Here is a 19098-nt window from a genome sequence, read left to right as displayed (position 1 = left end):
ATTTCTCATATTCATATATTTTTTGCACACATTTTTTAATGACTTGCTCATTCTTTGCTCTCACTTCCTTTTTTCAGCAGAGTCATTGTTTTAGCTACCGTAGTCCAACAGTAGTCTATTGAGTCATCCTAATTTTTTTTTCGTTCGCATTTTGAATTCGGTGAGAAAAAAGATGATAAAAAACAGGAAGAAGGTGTCTAATTTTTTATGGAAACTGACTCAAAAAGATTTCTGTTTCCGGAAAATCAGATTTTTTCTTTTCATGTAGGAAGTTGAATCAGATTATGCTTCGTTATGAAATTCAGCTCAATTTCTTTCATGTGAGTCAGGAAAGCCTCCTTCACAATTTTTGTTTTTAATTTCAAACTTCAAATTTCAAATTTCTTTTCCAGCCAACCATTCAACCGTCCACTTCATCCCCAGCCTCCGCTATACGCGGAGGTCTTCGAGATAATATAATCGCGAGCAGTGGTCGGAGGGCGATTCGGAGTGATCCACCAACATATTCGTCGATATTGGTAAGTGACTGGAAGGCGTAAGGGTTACTGTACTCTGACTGAAAAATTTGAAAGAAATCTTTCTAGCAAGCCTTGGTGTATGTGTGTTCAAATATACTTATTCTGTTTATCAGAAACGTTGTTAGAAGCTCCATGACCTGCACAGCAGTGCGAGGCGTAAGGTCCGCTACGACAAGATTTGATTTTTTTCAAATCGCGTTGCGTGCGCGTCGCGGTTTTTTTAACACTTTTTTTTGGCACCGTGCCAACCATTGTGCGACGGAGCGCGTTTACGCCTCGCACTGCTGTGTACCTGCTCAGTCGGGTGTCCATTCTTAACCAACTATTAGCTCAGTTCTTGCAACAGCGCTTCACCGAAATCCCCTTGAAAAATGTCTCTTTTTCTCTGAGTCTCTCAATTTCGCACACAATTTCCTCGGTTTCGGTAGAGCGCGGTCAAAAGAAGCATGCCGTGCTGATAGAACCTAAACTTCCAAATTTTGTGACATCCTCACCAATTTTCAGTTTTGTAGATTTCCTCACATCCCCATAAACCTTCTTTCAAAAAGATCATCCCCCCATTTTTTTATATTCTCTGAAGTCCCCCTATGTAGTATTTTATCAGGATAACATCTCTTATCTCCTCATAAATACAGAAATATATAGACACTCAATGGAATTGGAAGTATTTCGCTTGAGGCAAATTACATATCGACAAAGTAATTTATCCCTCAAATAGTCCCGTTTCAGAGCAAAATAAGGCAAATCGTCTTAAATTAACTATAAGGAGTCTCCGTACAATAAAGTTGTCATCTACAAAAATGAAGCTCTACGTTTGTTTTGTATAGACCATAAAAAATTTTACTTAGCGGAACAATCAGTGATACCGTAACACCCTCTCAAAGTTGGTCATTTTCAACTGAAAAAGGCCACATTGGATAACTTACTGTACAGTACTGTACTAGACATTGAATCTGTCAGCATAACAACTGCAACATTTTATCTCTGAAGATTTACATTATTTCGCTTTTACTAACTTTTATCAAGAAATGGTCAACTACAAAAGTGTAACTCTAGGTTTGCTGTATACAACCAGTAGGGAATTTAACATACTTGTCAAGGCCGGGCTTCAAAAAATGAGCGAATTTTTTTGGAATTTTTTTCAACTTTTCACCGAAAATGAGAACATTTTTAATGATTTTTAGAAACATTTTCTAATTCTGAACGATAGTCGAGAATTTTACTTTTTCGCGATAAAAATTCGAATTTTTTCAAAAAATCAACCAGTTCCCTCTTTCCAAAAGAGCAATAGATCAAATCACTCCAAACCTTTTAGAAATCTAATTCAAATCAAAAGTGATAGAGGAAAAAAAGATCAATTCTTCTTCCGGACGTTGGAGAGAAATTCTTCATTTCCCCTATCCCCCAGATACATTCATTTTTTCATATTTCATCTCTCGTCCCGCCTAATCCTCTTCTCTATTTCTAGTGGTTTCTTTATTGAACATTTTTGAGGATTCATCATGTTCACTGCCAAAAATTCTCACTGAACATGTGACATTTTGTCTCTCTCAAAGACTCTTGATTTTTTAATTTTGGATTTTTGGATCTAGTTCGATTGTTTTTTTTGTTCCCCGGATGTTCATTGCTTTCTGGTCATTTCTTAGCGTTACTAGATGTCTGTCTGTCTGTCTGTCCGGTTGTCCAGATGTCCGGTCTGTAAGTAGTTCGGGATGTATGATGTCCCTAATGAGTTTTGAGTTATTAGGTTTCACCATTTTTTCGATTTCTGAAGAAGCCAATTTTCCAATTTACAAGTAGAGTCAATAAATTTTCATGATGGACAAGAAATCCAAATTCAGAAAGTTCGGTCATTATTAATACACCCTTAAGAAACGACCCGAAGGCCCGGGTACTTGGCGCCAAAACTCAAAATTCCAATTTTTTAAATTTTTTTGAAGCGCGAAAAAGTCAAAATTTTTACTATCATTCAGAACTAGAAGAAATTCTAAAAAATCATCGGAAATGTTTACATTTTCGATATGAGAAATTGAAAAAATTTCAAAAAATTGGTTTATTTTTTGAAGCCGGGCCAATTTTGAATTAGCACTAAACAGCTTTTTCTGAAAACAAACGCTTTTAAAAACTAATTTTGTTTAAAACTTTTTTCCATGATGGACTAGAAACCCAAATTCAGAAAGTTAGGCCATTACTTTTGAAAAATCCAAAAATATCTAGAACTTGTTCCTACCTACCTAACCTAGTCCAAATTACAATTAAGAAAAAGTCCAAAAACCTCAACAAAAAGAACCGAAAATATCCGTTTCTCCCCTCTCAAATTCTGCGAACAACACAAACCCTCATTTCCTTTGTGTACTTTGTTTACGTGTATGATGCACTGCTCCCTCTCACTTCCTCTCTCCTTCTTCTATGCCTCCCCCACTATCCGGTTTTCATGACTGCTTGGCGCAATGGTAGCGCGTTCGACTCCAGATCGAAAGGTTGGGCGTTCGATCCGCTCAGTGGTCAAAGTTTTTTTGCTTTTTTTAATAACTAAAAAACTTATTTTTGGAAGGAAAAAAGGCTATTATATATTTCAGGAAGACAACAGTGAGGAATACACGTCAGAGGCGGAATCAGAAGCTAGTATCGACAAGCGGCCGGATCACGTCCCGGCCAGGTTTGTGCCAACACAACGGAGCGACGATGGTGGATATCCGAGTCATGTGAGTTTCAGAGGTGTCGAAACGGAAATTGCTATATTGTGACGTTTGTTTTATGGATTTTTATTTTTTTTTTCGAAATAAAGTACATACACTTATTTCAATGTACCAATGCTTTCAGCACCATCACGAAGCATTCAATCGGACAGTGTCAGCTGTGTCATTGCCAGTTGGTAAACAACTAAAAGATATGTCAGATAAGACACAGTATGAGAGAGCCATCGAACAACTCAACAATGATCCGATGGTTCATAAAGAGGTACCAACTTGTTCGTATTATTTATTGCAGTAATATTTTCAGGTTGCTCTTGGCAGGCGGATAGGTTTTTATCGGCTTGGAAAAGAACTTGGTGCTGGAAACTTCTCCAAAGTCAAGCTAGGAGTTCACCAACTCACCAAAGGTATACAACTACCGTACCACCAGACTACAGTAATCCCGTAATCTCAATTTCCAGAAAAAGTCGCTATAAAAATCATGGACAAGGCGAAAATGGACCAGAAAGCGCAGAAACTTCTAACCCGAGAAATCCAGTCGATGGAGAAGATGAATCATCCGAATATAGTGAAATTGTTCGAGTGTGTTGAGACATTGACACGTGTCCATCTAGTGGTCGAGTATGCGAGTGGAGGAGAGTTGTATACGTATGTTCATGAGAGAGGAAAGTTGAGTGAAGCGGATGCCAAACCATTGTTCGCTCAGATTGTGTCGGCGGTGGCGCATATGGTGAGTTGGATATGAGGGAAGGTTGGGGTATTGGAATATCATTATGTGAAGAAATGTTGATTTTAAATAGTCCTCAGAAAATAGAATATCCCAAGATTTCTTCGTTTAGATTTCGAAGTTTTGAACAATTTCAAAATTAAATTTTTCGAATTCTAGAGTCCGATCTCACAGGGTTTTAGCTCATATGAGTTCAAATTATTTCCTCTCGAAACCTAAAGTCTAGTGAAGCGCGAGTTTGCACACGATTTGGCAGTTTGCCAATTGAGTCGCCGCTCAGCTAAATCGCGTGCTTATAATGTGGACGGACAATAGGGAATTAAATTTTTCTTCCATTTTTCTAGCCAACCTCGCACAAAACATATAATTTATCAAAAAAGTAAAAATACAAAATTTCAACACAAAATAGTTTTTGATACATTTTTTGAATTTCGTGCTAATTTTACTCAAATTTTTAAAGCGCAGATGCTTTATGTGGACTTGTGAAAATAGAATATCCGAGAATCTCGTTGTTTAGATTTCGAAGTTTTGAGCAATTTCAAAACCTTTTTTTTTCGAATTTTCTAAAAATCTTCAATTTTGAAAATTTGTGATGGAGTCTGATCTCTCCAGAAAAGGTCCGCACCAAAAAACTGTCAACTCCAAAAATGTGACCCTAAACAAAATATATAGGGAATTAAGAATTCTGGGTGGAATAGTGATACCGTAGCACGGCTTCAAAAACAACTAATTTTTTGCTCTTTCAGAAGTAAATCCCAAACTTTTTTCCAGCACTCCCGAAACCTGGTCCATCGAGATATCAAAGCAGAAAATGTGATGTTTAGCAGTCCGACCCAAGTGAAATTAGTCGATTTCGGGTTTTCTTGTCTAGTGGAACGAGACCAACTTCTGCAGACTTTTTGTGGAAGTCCACCTTACGCGGCACCGGAACTTTTTAGGTAAGGATAAATCTATGTTGTTTAGAAAAAATTGTTTTTTTAATTTTCAGAGACAAGTCCTATTCCGGAGAGCTTGTTGACATCTGGGCTCTCGGTGTTCTTCTATTTTTCATGCTTGTCGGTGTGACCCCGTTCAAAGGAGAAACAGTGGCAGATATGAAAGTGATGATTATGGAGGGCAAATTTCAACTTCCTGAATACATCAGTTTGATGGCTGGAGAGCTTATAAAGGGAATGTTGAAAACTGAAACTGATAAGAGAGCGGATATTGAGTATGTGAAGAAAAACTTCTGGATGAGAGATTGTCGCTTCACAAAGAGTTATTTGTCGATAAAGGCGAATATCAAAATTGATGATGAGACGGAGAAAAGTGCGATTAATGATAAGGTTAGTTAGAAAAAAGAAAAAAAGAAACTGAAGAGAGTGGGATTCGAACCCACGCCCCCGAAGGGACTGGTGCCTTAAACCAGCGCCTTGGACCGCTCGGCCATCTCTCCGCCGGTGGAAAGTTCGGCAGGAGGGCATATAGAAACATGAGGGAAACTGGGGAGAGTAGGTCGCGAGAGAAAGAGATAAAGAGAAACATGTCAAATGAAAATTGTTATTTTCAGGTGTGGAAAATAATGAATAACTACGGTATCACCAGAGAAATGCTGGTGGAGGAGAATATGGATAAGGGGCCGAGAGACGCTGTAATTGGGACATACCGTATTGTTCAGTTTCAAGTGCAAGGAGAAATGGCAAAGGTGAGTCTGTCTGTGTGTCCATATGTCCAATTTCCGGATGTCTTTCAGATTGCAAAAGACAAAGAAACGCCACCACCCAGTTCATCTTCCATCACCAATGGATCTCCGAATCATTTGAGTAAAAAAGAGAAATTCAACAAGAATCGAAGCACGACTTGTCTGATATTGTAACCTATTTAAGTTTCAATATTTCATTCGAAAACCGGGTTTCCTTTTATAAGATTAAGGATGTACGATAGAGCGGAATTGCACTGAATATATTATATTTGTATCTTTCTGATATTTCTTCTAGTATTTTTGAAATTATATATTTTTGGAATTTTGAGTTTTTTTCTGAATAAATGCAATAAAGCTGATTCGATTTTCAGGTGTTGTGTCATATTGTAGATACATGAAGATTCTCACATGTCTGAAATTCTCAGTTCTTGAAAAAAATTGGGTGGCCTAGGAACCCAAATCGTTGATTTTCTTGGTTTTTTTCAAAATTTGGTGTTTTTCCACTTTCAGGATGTCCTGGTCATCAAAAAAAATAATTTTGGAGTGGTGGCCTAGAAAATCACTTGATGGCCTAGGAACCCAAATCTTTGATTTTCTTGGTTTTTCTCGAATTTTTGGTGTTTTTCCAACATTTTCCAATTTCAGAGATAGAACAAGTCTTCTATGCGTCCAGTCGCCCTCGCTGAAATTTTTTCGTCTGTCTGTGTGCCTGAATCTCCGGATGTCTCCTTGGATTGAAAAACCGAAATCAGAATTTATCCGGCCCAGCCTTAATTTTCAGAAAAAAAGTATTGCAAAATAAAAATTATAGTGAAAAAATTCAAATCCGGGCCGCAATTTTGTAAGTCTGATAAATACATTCATTAACTTCCCGAATGTTCAATTTCTCAGATTTTTTGGTCTCGTCAAACATCCGAATACTTGTCTGTCTGTCTGTCTGTCATAATGTCCAGATGTCCACCCGCACCTGTCCTTCACTCCGCAAAGAAACCCATCAAAAACCTGCCGTCCATCTCGGCGCCAGTGGTTTCCAACTTGCAAAACATTTTTCTCATAGTTTTTCTTTTCGGGTGTTACTTTTCGAACTTTTGCGAACTTTTGTCTTCCGCCGAGTTTGACTTCTAACTATTCGATTTTATCTTCTTTCATTTTTTTCAATTCTCATCTGCCTGCTCTCCACTGTTTGTTTTTTTATTTACTCATCTGTTTCCCACAACACAGCGGACACCGTTCTTGTAGAAGACCCATATATCATCTGGATTACCCCCTCTAAAACCAATGTAACCCACAAAAAACTCAATATTCCCATCGATTCGCACTCCTTTTATAGTCCTGCTGTTAGGCTGAGCAAGACGACGTTGCCTAACGAGAGACAACGAAAAAACGAGAGACGCAGAGAAAGAGACGAACGAAGATGCGGGAGAGAACGAGGAGGAGGAGACCACTCGTTTTTCTCCCGTTTTTCCCTCATTTCTCTCCGTACGAGTGACCGATTCTTTCTGGTTTCAATTCGTATTCGACGCAGTTTTCAATGTCAAACATTTTCCCCATTCTCTCCGTTTTCTTCTCGAGACACCAATTCGATTCGAACCAATTTTTGGAAGTATTTTTTATTTATTTATTTTTTCAGTTTTCCAAAAATAATCAGGTTTTTACACTAATTCTTGAAGGTTTTCAATTCTAAAACCTGTGGCCTAGAAACCCAAAGAAATCCTAGGTCAGAAAATCAATACCATTTTGTTTCCATTTCAATTTCGTCGCTTTTCGAATTCATCCTTTCCTTTTCAAATGTTGTGTTTGTCTTTCCCTTCTCCGTCTCTTCTCCGTCTCCTCTTCCCGTTTATCGCATTTTCTCACCTGTGACAACTATTGATATTACGAAAAATGTACTAACTGAATTATTAGATTTCTAGAAATATTTCTTTACCAGTTCAATTTTGTTCTGCTTTTTTCCATATCACTCAAGTTTTGGGAGTTGTCTGATAGTTTTTATTTGGAAATTCTTCTAAATATGATATTTGGAAAGTTTTTTTTTCAAAAAGTTACTTTTACAGCAGTTCACCCCTCTTACAACCGCGCCCCACCGCAAACTAGAGAGTATCGGCGATCGACGCAGAATTTTCAGTTTTTGACCTATTTTTGCTGTTTTTCATAATTATTAACAAAAAACTTTTGAAAAATAGCAAAAAATAGGTCAAAAACTGTGAAAATCTGAGTCGCGCAAGAAAAAGTTCTGCGTTTCTCGTCGATACACTCGTTTTCGATGGGGCGCAGTTGTGATACAAATGCTCGGCTAATACTTTTACGATAAAAAAGTAAAAATATTTTTGGACACAAAAATATACAAGTGCTTTTCGATCATCTGGCACCTGCCTTCTGTCATTCCAATTTTCTCTAATTCTCCATTTTTTCCGATTTCATCTCTCCGAAAGGTATATTCCACCAGTTTCCTTTTTCTGTTTTTTTTTGAAAAATGTTGTTTTTTGGCTTCTCGCTTTTTCTCTCTCCTTTTTTGTTTGTGTATCCCTCGGCGGCAAACTACCAACCTCTAGTGAAAACGTGGGAATTATTATCAGAATTTTATGACTTTCTTATCGGCTTCTTTGTTCTCTTGAAACGGGACAGTCATATAGTGTCAATCATTTCTAAAGTGTGTTTGTACTTTTTTGAATTCAGTATTCCGTTTCCCAGTTAGCTGTTGTTTGTTTTCGTTGAGTCCTTAAGATATGTTTTTCAGAAGATCTGCAAAATTTAGGTTATGAAATCTTTTTTTAAAAGAAAATCTCTCAATTTCCTCTTTTTCTTATAACTTCTCTTCTTCATTATCGAAAGTCAAATTTCCCATCTCTCCTTTCATGTGAAGCCCGATTTTGCCTTCTGTAATTTTTCTGCCTTCCGAGTACTCATTCTTCATTCTTTTCCTATCTCTCCCTTACAAAGTTGTTGTCCTCAACAATTTCGGATGGCAATCTCTTATCAGTTGACACTCCTTTTCAAATTAGTTATGAATCATCGGACACATACACCTATTAATTCCAGAATAATCTGATTTTTGACGTAAACTTAAAGTAACCGTAATACCTAGTAGGCCTATAGATATAGTAAAACCTGGGCAAGTTGAATATATTGATCTACTAAAAAATAACTGCATAGATCAAATTGTAATCGTATCAACCAATAGTCAACCAATGGAAAAAACTTTTCTTTTCAAGATTTTTGTTTCCCTTCACCTGATTTCATCATGTTTTCCTTCTTCGCTTCTAGAATTGTCACATTTCTTTTTCCCGCCCTCCTTATCGATAACCTTTTCCGTTGCTCATCCTTAAATGAGTTTATATAAACTGCCACTAGTGTCTGATAGCTAAAGAAATACATCGGTGTTTTTTATTTTCTAAAACCTATACTATAACTATAATATTCTAATTTTCGGTGAGTATACTGTAGCCATGCGATTTCCCAGACAGAAATTCATAAGCGATCAGTGCCAATTATCATTCTTTTCCCCGGATAATTAGCAAAATTTTTTTATACGAGGAGGGCTCGACTCCCATATAAAATCTATAGTTTTTTCTCACTTCCCGCATTTTTTTCATTCGTTTCTTCTCACTTCAAATTAATGTTTTTTTAACTCTGAATTTTCAGATTGCACATAATCAATCATGTTCTCATCATACTTTTCGAAGCCTGCCGTTGAAAAAACAGAACGTGAGAAGAATGTGCTCACTCCATTCTACGAGGACATCGTACCTCCTAAAATGAGGAAAAAAGGGGAACCGTTATCCTACTTTCAAACTATATCGAGAGCTTACACTCACGAGCAGGCCTTGAAGTTCGCGACGGCATCTTTGGAATGGAAAAACTTGGTCTACACTCAATTCCCGAATAAGCCCAGAACAAAAGCGTATCCTGTAACATGCTGTCAAGGTGTACGCGACACGTATGCATTCTATCGAGTGATTGCAGAGAAGAAATACGGATACATTGCCACGGCATGCCACGTCAACATTCACGGAACCCATCGTGGAGATCTTCGATTCATAGAGATCAATGATAGGACGGTGGCACGAGAGAACGGAGGTACAAGTGTTATTGGAAGACTCTATCTTGGAGATATGATTGGAGTATCTGGATTGGCGAGAATGAGAGATTTCAAGGCATATGATGTGTTCCAGTCGGCAATGGATGGAGAATGTATCTGGATGGCCACTCAAATACAAGTCTTCCCAAGAATCACTTTGACCGACGTGGCGTTTTCAGTGTTGGCAAATGGGACTGCTGTTGTGAAGGAGCAAAGCGAAGTGATGAATGTACTGAATCCGACTTCATTCCCTCTTGTCCCAGGTAAGATGTATACTGGGACAGCGTTTGTTCCAGAGAAAATGTTCTCAAATTTCACGCTGGAACACCGCGCCGAGCATAAGAACTCTTTGATCTACAAGTGCTCGAGGATTCATCAGTACCCGAACTCCCTTGGCACGGTGTACGATTTCAAGGAGTCACCGAGGCTCACAGATGCCTTCAGTATAGGGGTTGACGCCTTCGACATCGACACCACTAGCATATATTCCGAGAACACTCCAACGGAAATAATGGAGACATGCGTTTTAATGGGATACGCCGCGGCCAACTCGATCACAAATGGGCGGTTCGATAGTCGATCGTTCCCAATGCATAATCTATCTAGGGATAGGACTGTCGTTAGATTCTCCATAGATAATCCAGCTGAAGATCCAACTGAAGGAAAGTGGATGATAAATAGCCGAATCAAGATAAGCGGGCCTGCCGGCGAATTGAATGCGACGATTGAAACCGTAATCAGTGAACGAAAGTCGCTCAAGATCACCGCGAGACTTTCTAGAGATATCCCGAATCATGTGAAATTCAATAATGGAATCCATGTAGTATATCAACGCGAAGCAATGGAATTGCAAGTCTTGAGAACTGGTCTCTCCAATAAAGCTCCACCAGGATCGAATGGACGACAAATTCTGGAGGTGTTGTATGGTGCAGAGCCATTGGAATGTGATTACAATGTGAACGGCACATCGTACTTTTTCCCAGATAAGGATCCCGTTGAGCTCAATGAGTATCAATGTGACTATGTGGACATGATACTCGCCAAACTCCCGATAGTTGTCGGATGCTCTCCATTCGGATGCGGAAAATCAATGACGATTGTGACGGCTGCTTTGGAGATTCATAAGAGATCTGTCGCGAGAAGAAACAAGTTTTATACATTGGAAAAGAAGAAGGTGCAATTACTTGTGACTCAAAGTAACTACGCGAGTGTCAATTTGGTGGATATTGCGAACAAAGCTAAAAAAGGAACCGATTCTGAAGGATCTAAACTCAAATTTGTTCGATATCTCTCTGAAAAGAATTGGAAAGAGCTAGCAGATGACTGTCTCACCGATTATGATCTTCCGAAACTAATGGAAATCGAATCCTTGGCTTGGACATTGGGACATCGAAAACACGAGAAGTTGGAATTCCGTCATATGGCGAGCATGGTGAATTTTGTGATCGAAGGAAAAATCGCAAGACCCCATGAATTCGTTGGACAAGCTATGAGCACATACAACAATTCGGCATTCGATAACTTTAAATCATGGCCTCGTGATCTTTTGGAGGCGTTCTTCATGCTCTACGACCCGGATCTTATAATGACAACTGCTGACTCTCTGCAGACACTTTTATCATCGGCAATTCTGATACCGTCATCAGTGGAGACCATTCAAATTGATGAGGCATCTCAAGTTCCGGAGTACACCTTCATCAGTCTTCTCACTTCGTTCCCGAATGCTAGCTATGGGTTGATTGGAGACATTGAACAACTTCCACCTTATTGTGAGACTGGTCTCGATGGGAAACTGAAGGACTACGGTATAGGAAATACTATGGAGAGAGCCGTGAACGGGGAGATGTTCCCACAAGCGATGCTTCGAGAGGTGTACAGGTGTAGTCCCAGAATAACGAATCTGCTCAGCGATCTATTTTATGAAGGACAGCTGATATCTGGAGTCACGGTGGATCAAAGAAATGAATTTGTGAGAAAGCGAAAAGACTTCTGGCCGAAGTCTGAATTTCCGGTTCTAGTGTTGAATAACAAGGAGAAAGGATACAAGATGGGTACTTCATGTGGAAACAAATCGGAGAAGGAGATTGTCAACGCTCTCTTGAATCTACTCACCAAAGAGCACAATCGATATAAACTCAAGCCATCCGATATCGGAGTCATCTCATTTTATGCTGCACAAACCTCAATTCTCACTGAAGCACTACGTGGCAGAGGAGTCAAATGTGGTACTGTAGATGCATTCCAAGGAAGTGAGAAAGAAGTGATAATTCTTTGCTGTACCAATGAGAAAATCAGTGATTTCATGCAAATGAGCAACCGGATCAATGTTGCCATGTCGAGAGGAAGACAGGCGACAATTATCATAGGAAATGTTGACGGATTGAAGAAAGCCGACTATTGGAGTGTCATAGTGAGAGCAGCAGAGGTGGAGGGATGTGTTATGGATACAGTGAGTTATTGAGATGATTGGGGACAAAAAGACACTTCTAATTTCAGAATTTCCTCGGAATCACCCAAACGAGCAGACCACAATTCTCGAAGGGAAGAAACCAGAAAGAGAGAACCCCTGAAGGCGTCGCCGCAGTCACGAATCCAACAGCGAGAGGTAGAGGTCGGAGAGGACGTCAACGAGGAAACGGAAACCCTCAAGAAGTAAGTTTTCAGAAAATTGTGATCTTCATATTCTTCTGCTTTTTAGAAACTTATTGACGAAGATCTCCCATCGACTAGCAACCAACAGGCGAACAATGGAAGAAATAATAGAAATCGTCGCAGAAATAACAAAGCGGTGAGTTCGAACTGACTACGGAAGGTCATTGAGTCAGTTTGGAGTTGTGGAACGTTCCCTATACTATTAGAAAGCTGAGAGTACGCCGATTCTAAATATATATTCAGTTTTTGCCCTCGAGCATTGATATTCGAGAAAAAAAGGTCAAAGTTCTGAAAAATGACAAAATTTTCCTTCCTGACACGAAAATGTTTTACAATTTTTGCGTGTGAAAAAGGTAATAGCTTGCCATTTTTCGAAACGTTGACCTCGTTTTTTTTCTCGAATACCAGGCCTCGAGCGTTTTTTCAGCTTTCCAATGATATAGGTCACGTCCCATAACTTCAAACTGACTCCATGACATTCCCCAATGAGATGAGCTAGTGATTATAAAATCCGCAACTTTCCCAATATAATACATATTTTTCACAGAAACCTCTCGAAGACGCCGGCGACATTCCATCTGCCAGCACTCAACAAGCCCAGCCATCCCAACAACAATCCAAAAGAGATAATGGAGCAGGGTGGCGTCGAAGAAACAATAAAAAGGTAAGTTTCCCTATATCTTCCAAAAAATACTAATCACTTTTTCAGGAATCACCTGCTGGTGGATTGGAATCCGATCGCATGGTGGCATGGAAAATCCCGCAATCGACGTTGCATTACGAATTCTCAACACAGGTTAGTACGGGAAGGAAACTGGAAGATCTGGAGAGAAGAAATGCCGACAATTTGTATTTGATTCCAAAAAATGGGTTCTTTGAGCTGAGATCGGCCAATTTTTCGGTCAAAAATTATCTGGACAGTCTGAAATCGCTCAAAAAAATCTTTTTGGTGTCAAAATTCACGGAAAATGACACCGCGTCGCTCACAGTCAGATGAAAATTCGATTTTTGGAGCTAAAATTACTCCGAAAAACGAGCTTTTGAGCTAAAGTCGGCTAAAATCGGGCATTCGAACTCGTGATTTTCAAGCTGAAATCTGTTTTTTTTAGCTGTATTCGATTTGTCGGCGACAAACCGAATTTTTTTTCACGTCTCTAATCGCTAGAAACGCAAGCTGAAACTGCTGAAATTGGAAGAGAATTACAATCTCTTTATGGGATTCCGGCCAAATTTTGCTATAAATCGCTATAAAAGGGTGAAAAATTGCAAAAAGTGAATGAAGAAGACCCGATGCTAATGGAAGACGAAATGAGAGAATTAACCAGACTTGCAAAATCATGGTATGTCAAAAATGTGCACTTTTGCAAATTTTTCACAAAACTTCTTCGAAATTTTTTGAAATTTTTATCAAAATTAGTCAAAAACCCTCATTTTCATCGATTGTTGAAAACATTGTCGAATAATCGACTTTTTTGCAGAAAAATCAAAAAATTTCCGAAAAAATTGAATTGGGCTGTTGCAAGTCTGAAAAAAAAACCATTTAGGCGATGAATTTCGAGACAAAAATGCCAATTTTTTGGTGTTTTACGAGAAATGCCTGAAATCTGAGCGAATTAAACACAAATTGTGCGAATTTAATGATTAATGGAGGAAGAAATAAAGTTTTTAATTGCTCTGCGCCAATAAGAACTCAAGAATTGGCATTAACGCATGATTAGGGAGGAAAACTGGCGAACTAATGACTATAAAATGAAAGGAGAGCGTAGGAGAAACTACTTAATTTAGAAAATCACAGAGAAATGCGAAAATTTGAGAAGAAACTTGAAAAATTGCATAAAATTAAGTAAAACGAAAACGAGAAGAGAGAGCGCGGTGCAACACACTGGCGGTGAGAGACGCAGACATTCGAAAGAGAGCGAACGGCGGCGGCAACGGAAAGAATGAAGCGGAGGAGATGGCCTTCTAGATGGTTCTGAAGAGAGATGATAAAAAACAGAAATCTGAGATAAGGATGACATTTTTAGTAATTTATTGCATTTAGAAATTTAGAAATTCCACAATCGGGAAGCACACCGAAATTCTGAATTCTGAAACCCGGACTCCCCCTTAATATATATATATATATATATATCCATTTTCAGCCCACCAATCTTCATCACCAATCTGGTCAAATCAACCGCCGTCAACCAGACATTGTCCAACAGCTGGGTGCATTATGTCTTACGGTATGCTTTATTTCATTTGGCCATTCACATTTGCCTTCTTTTAGGTCGTGGACGGTCTGGCCTATGGGATAGTATCTTTATACACATTCTTTACCCGTCCTCGCCCTGAATAGCTTTCTTTATGCATGCACACTCCCCCATCGATGTTGTGAATTTCTCCAGTTACCTGCTTTATTCTTATTCTCAAAACCTATTCCAGACCCAATCATAGTGGCCTCACAACTCAACGGGATGTCAATATGTCGGGATCTTTATTTTTCTACAGCTGTGGTTTTTTAATTAATTTATTTTCTCTGTTTCCTATCGTTCAATAAACCGATTGCCCTGTTTCGAGTAGTCTTTTCCATGTTTTTCAGAAAAAAAGAGATCGCGAGATTAAAGGGGAACTGGAAAGTACATTTATTACACAAAGAATCGACCATTCGTTGATTTTCTTTACTCCCAAGCGATGAATTCATAAAAACAAAAGACAGCAGGAAACAATTATTATAATAATTTAGAGATGCTTATAAATGGCGAAGTTTGTGTTGAGGTTAGCAGCTGGACCACGGGAAGCAACACGACAAGTTGGACATTTGATTTCATTCGAAATAGTCATATGAATTAGACATTCCTGGCAGAAGGTGTGACCACAGACTGAAACAAGTTATGTTTAGTTACAGTAATCCTACAGTAACCAACTCACCCAAAAACTTTGGTGTCTTTTCTGCAACACCTTGCTCGTATGGACTGACACAAATCTCACAGAGATTCCATTCCTTCTCTTGGAACTTTTCTTGCACTTTCTTCAACTCCTTCTCCAATTGTTCAGCCATTTTTCTTGCAGCTTCCAGTTCTTTTTTCATGATCAATGTGTCGGCAGATTCGGATGTAGAAGGTTCGGGATTGGTGGGAGCCTGGAAGAAAAGAAAAATTAGTTTTTTTCAAGTTTCGACTATAAAATTTCAGTTATCAGAAAACCTTAAGTTTAAGAAAACTTGTTCATAACTTTTAAATCCATAACGCTCAAAATATTTAAATTTTCAAAAAACTCACCGATAAGCTTAGGACATTCATTTCATCAGAAATGTTTGCTTGGTTGCTGACTTTTGGGACTTTGGTACGGTTGTTGTGATACTGAAATTTCAAAAAAAGTTAAGTTGAATCATAGAAAATGTACCAAATAATAAAACTCACTCCTCTATTCCGTTCATTTCTGGGAATTCTCTGACTGTGTGGAATTTGAACTACGCCGAGAGTTTCCTGAAAAAATATAACATTATAAGAGACCAGATAACCAAAAACTCACCGCCTGAATAACACATTTCTCCCGTTCGACTTCTCTGACAATGTCACTCCAGTACCTTGCATCTCTCAGCCCATCCATATTTCCGATGATAATTGTCACTTGTTTAGCTCTCGACATGGCGACATTGATCCGGTTGCTCATTTGCATGAACTGACTGATTTTCGCATTGGTGCAGCAAAGAATGATAACTTCTCTCTCACTTCCCTGGAATGCATCTACAGTACCACATTTGACTCCTCTACCGCGTAGACCATCGATGAGCAACGAGGTTTGAGCAGAGTAGAAGGAGATGACACCAATGTCCGATGGCTGGAGTTGATATCCATCATGCTCCTCGGTAAGACGATCCAGTAGGGTCTTCACGAGTTCCTTCTCCGAACCATTTTGACAAGAAGTTCCCATTCTCATTCCCTTCTCTTTGTTGTTCACAATCATTACTGGGAATTGAGAAGCCGGCCAGAAATCTGGTCTCTTTCTTATGAATTCATTTCTTTGGTCTTCAATCACTCCAGGAATCAATCTTCCTTCATAAAACAGGTCGCTGAGAAGATTAGTGACTCTTGGATTACATCTGTAGACCTCTCGAAGCATCGCATGTGGGAACATTTCCCCTTTCACTGCTCTCTCCATAGTATTTCCGATACCGTAGTCCTTCAGCTTCCCATTGAGATTCGATTCACAGTACGGTGGAAGTTGTTGAGTGTCTCCAATCAATCCAAATTTCGCTTTTGGGAAAGAAGTCAATAGACTAATGAAGGAATACTCCGGAACTTGGCTAGCCTCATCAATTTGGATAGTCTGTATCGATTCGGTTTTAAGAACTGCAGATTTGAGAAGAGCATGAAGTGAATCATTTGTTGTCATTACGAGATCCGGCTTGTAAAGCATGAAAAACGCTTGAAAACAACGACCAGAGGCCGCCTTTTCTCTTCTGAACTTTTTATGATTTCTGATTTTACATGCCTCATCAAGAAACCCAAAAGAATCTATATGATTTCCATCCAGTAGAAAGTTCACCATATTCACTTTATGAGGGTACTCCAAATCTTCGGACCACCTGTGTCCGATTGCCCATTGCTTGAAAACAGGTACCATGAGCTTTGGCAAATCAAAATCTGTCTTGCAATCATCTGGTAAATCTTTCCAATTCTTCTCGGAAATATATCGAACGAACTTGAAACCTTCACGGATTTCAGGTTTAATCTTCTTTGCTATTTCAACCAAATTCACACATGCATAATTACTTTGGGTCAACATCAACTGTGTTTTCTTGGATGCAAATGGACCATAAATGTCAACGTCTTGCTTTTGGAGTGCCAGAGCAGTAGTGACAATAGTCAATGATTTTCCGCATCCAAATGGAGAACATCCCACGACAATTGGAATGTTCTCCATCATCATGTCCACATAATCACACTGATACGGGTTGAGTGCAATTGGAACTTCGGATGGGAACTGATGAGATCTTGCACGTCTTGGATAGTTATGAGCTATTGGTCTACCTCCATAGAGAGCTTCGAGAATTCGTCGTCCATTTTCTCCGGGTCCCGTGCGGTAAAAGAATCCAGTTCTCAAGATTTGATATTCTGGACTCGCTCGTTGAGAGACAACGTGAGTTCCTTTATCAAACTTGTTTTTATTCGGAACACTACTTGAAAGTCTTGCAGTTATCCAGAGTTTTCGAGGATCATTTATAACGACTGTCTCAATAATTGCACTCACTTCACCAGATGGTCCATCAATATTGATTCGAGAATTGATCATCCATTTTCCTTCCGTTGGCTTCTCAGCTGGGTTGTCGATTGAAAATTTCAATATGAATCCCCTTCTCTCAATATTATACATAGGCATTGCTCGGCAGTCAAATCTTCCATTGCTGGTTGAATTGGCAGCAGCATATCCCATTAGTACGCAGGTTTCCATGACTTCCTCGGCAGTGTTCTCAGCGTGAACATTGTTTCGATTGCTGGAGAACGCCTTCACTCCAATATCAAATGCTTCCGTGAGCACTGGAGATTCTTCAAAGTCGAAAATGGAACCGAGAGCATTTGGAGGTTGATGAATCTTTGAACACTTGTTGGCTATACGGCTCTTGTGTTTCGGCATGTGCTCCTGAGTAAAATGACAGAACATCTTCTCTGGAATAAACAAAGTGCCGGTATACAGTTTTCCTTGGGTCAGAGGAAGAGACTCAGGGTTCAAGATGTTCATCACTTCACTTTGCTCCTTCACAACAGCAGTTCCGTTTGCCAGCACTGAGAATGTCACATCTTGTAATGTGGTTCTTGGGTAAACTTGAATGCTAGTAGCCATCCAAATACATTGATCACACGTCTTCGATTGGAACACATCAAATTCCTTGAAGTCCGTCAGTCTTGCCAATCCAGTGACACCAATGATATCACCAAGGAACAACTTCCCAACGATACTAGTCTTCTCATTCTTGCTGGTGACAGTGCGATCGTTGACTTCTAGATAACGGAGGTCTCCACGATGATGTCCATGGACGTTGACGTGACAAGCAGTTACGATGTACCCATTTGGACTCTCAACAATCACACGATAGAAAGCGTGAATACGGGGGACGACACGGCAAACAGTTATGAAGTCAATCGAAAGTCTGGGTAGTTTCGGAAGGTGGATGAAGAAATTGTCTTTCCATTCCAAAGAGGCTTCGGCGAATCTCAAAGCAGCTTCATGAGTATCGGCTTTCAGCAGTTTCTGGAGATCCGACAACTCTTCCGTGCTCTTACAAATTCCTGGTACGATTGGATCGACGTAGAACGGAGTGAACACATTCTTCTCACGCTCCGTCTTCGGCTCAACTGGAACTACTTCTTCTTCTTCGCTAGACATGATCTAAAAGAAAAAATACCGTATTTTCTCTAATTGTACGGCATTCTTTTTCAGAAATGATTTAAAAAAATTCAAAATATTAAATCAGAAAATGAGGAAAAACAGAGTTCAGAGTGAACTTTTCGAAAACTTTCATCGAAAAATCTAATTCTTGTATGAAAACTTCAATGATGGTATGCCGCACTATTAGAGAAAATACGGTGTTTTTTAAAAACGAATGAAAACTTATCAAAAGTTCAAAAAAGAAATAGCAGATTAAAAATATGGCAACTTCGCTAGAATTCCGAAAAAGGAATTAGCGCCAGGCATAGAACTCCCCGAGATTTAAATTCCAATGCGTTTTTTCTCTAAGCATAGTTTTGATTTCAAAGCCAACA

The 19098-nt window shown here is 39.1% G+C and overlaps 3 protein-coding genes across 3 annotated transcripts; 2 read left to right on the top strand and 1 right to left on the bottom strand.

Moving 5' to 3' along the window:
* Window positions 1–284: 284 nt before the first annotated feature.
* On the top strand, window positions 285–5796 carry GCK72_007212 (uncharacterized protein; the record flags this gene model as incomplete). The annotated part of the gene is made up of 10 exons (XM_053726042.1): window positions 285–320; window positions 393–518; window positions 3098–3223; window positions 3342–3479; window positions 3522–3621; window positions 3676–3944; window positions 4713–4879; window positions 4930–5266; window positions 5491–5625; window positions 5674–5796. The coding sequence occupies 10 exons, from the start codon at window positions 285–287 to the stop codon at window positions 5794–5796; spliced, it is 1557 nt and encodes a 518-aa protein (XP_053590236.1).
* A 3485-nt stretch (window positions 5797–9281) lies between these two features.
* Window positions 9282–14690, top strand: GCK72_007211 (uncharacterized protein; the record flags this gene model as incomplete). The annotated part of the gene is made up of 7 exons (XM_053726041.1): window positions 9282–12149; window positions 12197–12352; window positions 12399–12488; window positions 12900–13016; window positions 13062–13148; window positions 14494–14577; window positions 14622–14690. The coding sequence occupies 7 exons, from the start codon at window positions 9282–9284 to the stop codon at window positions 14688–14690; spliced, it is 3471 nt and encodes a 1156-aa protein (XP_053590235.1).
* A 383-nt stretch (window positions 14691–15073) lies between these two features.
* Window positions 15074–18721, bottom strand: GCK72_007210 (uncharacterized protein; the record flags this gene model as incomplete). Its single annotated transcript, XM_053726040.1, has 5 exons — window positions 15074–15213; window positions 15263–15473; window positions 15613–15693; window positions 15754–15819; window positions 15866–18721. The coding sequence occupies 5 exons, from the start codon at window positions 18719–18721 to the stop codon at window positions 15074–15076; spliced, it is 3354 nt and encodes a 1117-aa protein (XP_053590234.1).
* Window positions 18722–19098: the final 377 nt, after the last annotated feature.

This window comes from Caenorhabditis remanei, chromosome II, assembly GCF_010183535.1.
Source record: "Caenorhabditis remanei strain PX506 chromosome II, whole genome shotgun sequence".
In the NCBI taxonomy this organism is placed as follows: Eukaryota; Metazoa; Nematoda; class Chromadorea; order Rhabditida; family Rhabditidae; genus Caenorhabditis; species Caenorhabditis remanei.
The sequence above is the reverse complement of the archived record's forward strand: the minus strand, read 5'-3'. Positions and strand labels throughout refer to the sequence as shown.